This window comes from Macrobrachium nipponense, chromosome 19, assembly GCF_015104395.2.
Source record: "Macrobrachium nipponense isolate FS-2020 chromosome 19, ASM1510439v2, whole genome shotgun sequence".
In the NCBI taxonomy this organism is placed as follows: domain Eukaryota; kingdom Metazoa; phylum Arthropoda; class Malacostraca; order Decapoda; family Palaemonidae; genus Macrobrachium; species Macrobrachium nipponense.
The window spans coordinates 36,740,553-36,743,741 of record NC_061088.1 but is presented as its reverse complement, the minus strand read 5'-3'; the positions used below and the strand labels follow the sequence as shown (position 1 = coordinate 36,743,741).

At 42.4% G+C, this 3,189-nt stretch overlaps 1 protein-coding gene across 1 annotated transcript in view; it reads left to right on the top strand.

Annotated features, from left to right (window-relative positions):
- The window catches only part of LOC135211411 (ras-associated and pleckstrin homology domains-containing protein 1-like), an 8,780-nt gene extending 6,294 nt beyond the window's left edge, over nucleotides 1–2,486 (top strand). Inside the window, exon 3 of the mRNA XM_064244726.1 lies at nucleotides 2,144–2,486. Coding sequence (XP_064100796.1) covers nucleotides 2,144–2,486 — 343 coding nt within the window. The remainder of the gene's footprint in view (nucleotides 1–2,143) is intronic.
- Nucleotides 2,487–3,189: the final 703 nt, after the last annotated feature.

The following is a 3,189-nucleotide window of genomic DNA, read 5'->3' as shown; positions in this document are numbered from 1 at the left end:
GCCTAATTGGTTCCTAGCCAGATAAAAATATTTAATCCTTCGGGCCAGTCCTTGGAGAGCTGCTAATCAGCTTAGTGGTCTGGTTAAACTAAGATATACTTAACTTTCTTCCTTTCTCCATGGACGCTTCGTGCCCTGCCTGTCACAGACGTTTGGGGCTGTACGAAAAAGGGGATCCATGATTATTACCGTCATCGTTACGAAGCCTTTGCCATTCCACTCCAATAAGCAGGTGTTTACCTGACGCTCAGTCCCTCTACGCTACCTATATTTAAGAATTCTTTATATTACTCTTTATACAGGGAAGATGCAATTATGCGTATGTTTTCGGCCTTTCGGCTTGTTTCTCGAGAATGTTTGATCAGCATTAACCTGATTGAAGGTATCATTTATCCCCTTGAGTACTGAAGACTTGATGCCAGATGCACATTTTCGTGTGCCGTCTCTTGCAAGCTTGTATGATTTATATGGACGTTAGTTATGTAGCACTCTGTGCATTTCATGTGCTTACTTGCAGCATATAACTTGCATATCCAGTTGAAATCTACTCCTATAAGTAAACAGAATTACTGTGTACTGTATAAGAGTAAAATATCCATAAAATATCCCCAGGATCTCAATAGGTTGGACTACTTTTACAAAAAAAACATCAGCTGAACCTTTTAGTTGGACGTGCACATTTAAACTAAACTATTTATTTGATATTTCAGTTTTAAGCAGAGCTCTCTCTTTGGTCAGATTCTTTGAAATTGATCAGCCATTTCCGTGGACATCAGCCGTTGAACTGAAGACCTCTGTCTGTAAACTGAACTAAGTCATTGAACATCTGCCTGGGATACTTTGTCATTTACCTGGTTATCTATCGGGACATTTGCCAACTGGATAATTTACTGGAACATCTGCAAGAAAAATGAGTCATTTTCATGTACATTTGTCAGTAAAGTGAATCATTTATTTGGTCATCTGCCCATGACTTGAGTAATTTATCTAAACATCCACCTTTATATACTTGCCAGTTGGTTGGGGCATTTACAGACCACTTACCTGCAACTGTGTAATTTACAGGGACTTTTCTGTGTACTGGGTCGTGTACTTTGACATCTGCCTGTAAACCGAGTCATTTACCAGGACATCATAAAATGAGTTATTTATAGGAACATTTGCCAGGAAACTGGACTTTACCAGAACATCTTCCTATACAACGGAAAATATCCTTGGGAAGCTTCCTTTCAACTGAGCAGCCATTTGCCTCAACAACACAACGTTGTCTTGTAGATTTTGAGTTTTGTTATTGCTTGACCAGCACTACCAATATCTCTAGATTCCATCCAGCCAACAGTCGGAGAAACTGCGGACTGTTAAAAAGGAGGAAAATGTCACATTTTGTAGGTGTCGCTATATTCCAGGAAGTCATCATTGCCGGCGTCCCTCTGGAATGCCCCAACATTTCCCAGTGGCGGGTAAAGGCGATTCCATCATGGCTGCAACACAGACACACTTCGTAACCACCATGAATGGACACAGGGAGGTTCCCTTTAATTTATTGAAATGCATTGCAACCCACTGCAATTCTTGCCATGTTGAACAGAAATTTGAGACATTTCGAGTGGTCTTCATCGGGAAGCCATGGCGATGACGCTGGTTCTTTTGGCTATAGTAACATGAACTTTAATTTCATGGAGTATGATGAACTTTGACCTCTCTGGAGGATATTAAAGTATTGTGTCCTTCATCTCAAAATTCAAGATGGTTTCTGCCTTCATGTAAAGCCACTTCACAAAAGGACCTCCTGAACTTCCAGCATTGAAATGAATCGCTGCCAAAACTCAAGAATCCGAACGACAACTCGGGAACCGTTGCCGAACATTTGAATTGCACCCAACCTATTTTAAGGGTGACCCTTCCCTGCTGGAGAACAAACTATTGGAGTTCTGCTCTCTCTCTCTCTCTCTCTCTCTCTCTCTCTCTCTCTCTCTCTCTCTGCCTTTGTGACTGTTCAAAGCTTCGAACACCTTTAAGCGTACAGCCCAGGGATAGCTGCCACTGTCAATATTCTTTGGGCTATATACTCGATGAAAAGGAGTGAAACAGTCGTTAACCTCGTTTCATTAAGAGCCTATTAAAATACCCACTCATTTTGCAGCTGGGTCCTCCCCCCAACTCCTCCTCCTCCTCCTCCTCCTCCTCCCTCCACAGTTTCTTCCTCCCTCCTCACCATTCCTCCGATTCCTTGCAAAACCATCGACCTGCAAGAGGAGAGACCTGAGCAAACTCTCTCACCATCAATTATGAAGCATCGGTTCCTGTGCACCCAGCCGGCATCAACACACCAAGCCTTGCTTTACGCCTCCTCCTCCTCCTCCTCCTCCAAACCACCACCACCACACCCTCCCCCTTTTCTCCTTCTCCTCCCTTCCTTCTGCCCTCCATCTTACCACTGTTATTCTCTCGATTATCGTCACATTCTTCTTTATCGTCATTACTGATAATTTCGCATGTCCCATTTTATTTGTGTGTTGATGATTATTTCCTCTTCTTCGTTACATCTTCAGCTTTCTTCCTCCTCTCTTACATTTCCAATGGTTTCTCTCTAATCTTTCGCATTCTTCGTCACCAGAGTTGTCACTTGTTCCAGCCATTGGGATTTCTTCCACTTGTGTGGTAATTACATCAAGCATTTCTCTCTCTCTCTCTCTCTCTCTCTCTCTGTTAATGCCTCCTCCTCCGTTTGCTTTTTTCATCTCCTTCGTTCTCGTCTGCTATTTGTATTCCCTCTATTATCTATTTTTTTCACAGATTTCCGTTTACACTCCCTTTATTACATCCCTTCATTTTCTACTTAGCCGTCATCACTTATTCATCTTGTTCCTCCTTTTACTATCTTATTATTATCTACTGTTCTCCTCGTCGTCGCCATACTCTTTCGCCTTTCCTTCTCCTCTTCCGATTTTTCTTTCCTCCCCTTCTCATTTTTTTCCTTCTTCATTTATACTCTATCCCCTCCTCCTCCCCCTCCTCCGTTTCCTCGTTTCTTCGTTTTGCTTTCGTCTTTTTCTAATCATCCTTTCCTCCATCACCTATTATTCATCCTCTTGTTTTCCTCAAGTGTTCCCCCCCCTTTATTCTCCCCCTCCACTTATCATTTCCTCCTTCAGTTTTTGTCTTCTCCTCTTACTCTTGTCCCTTCTT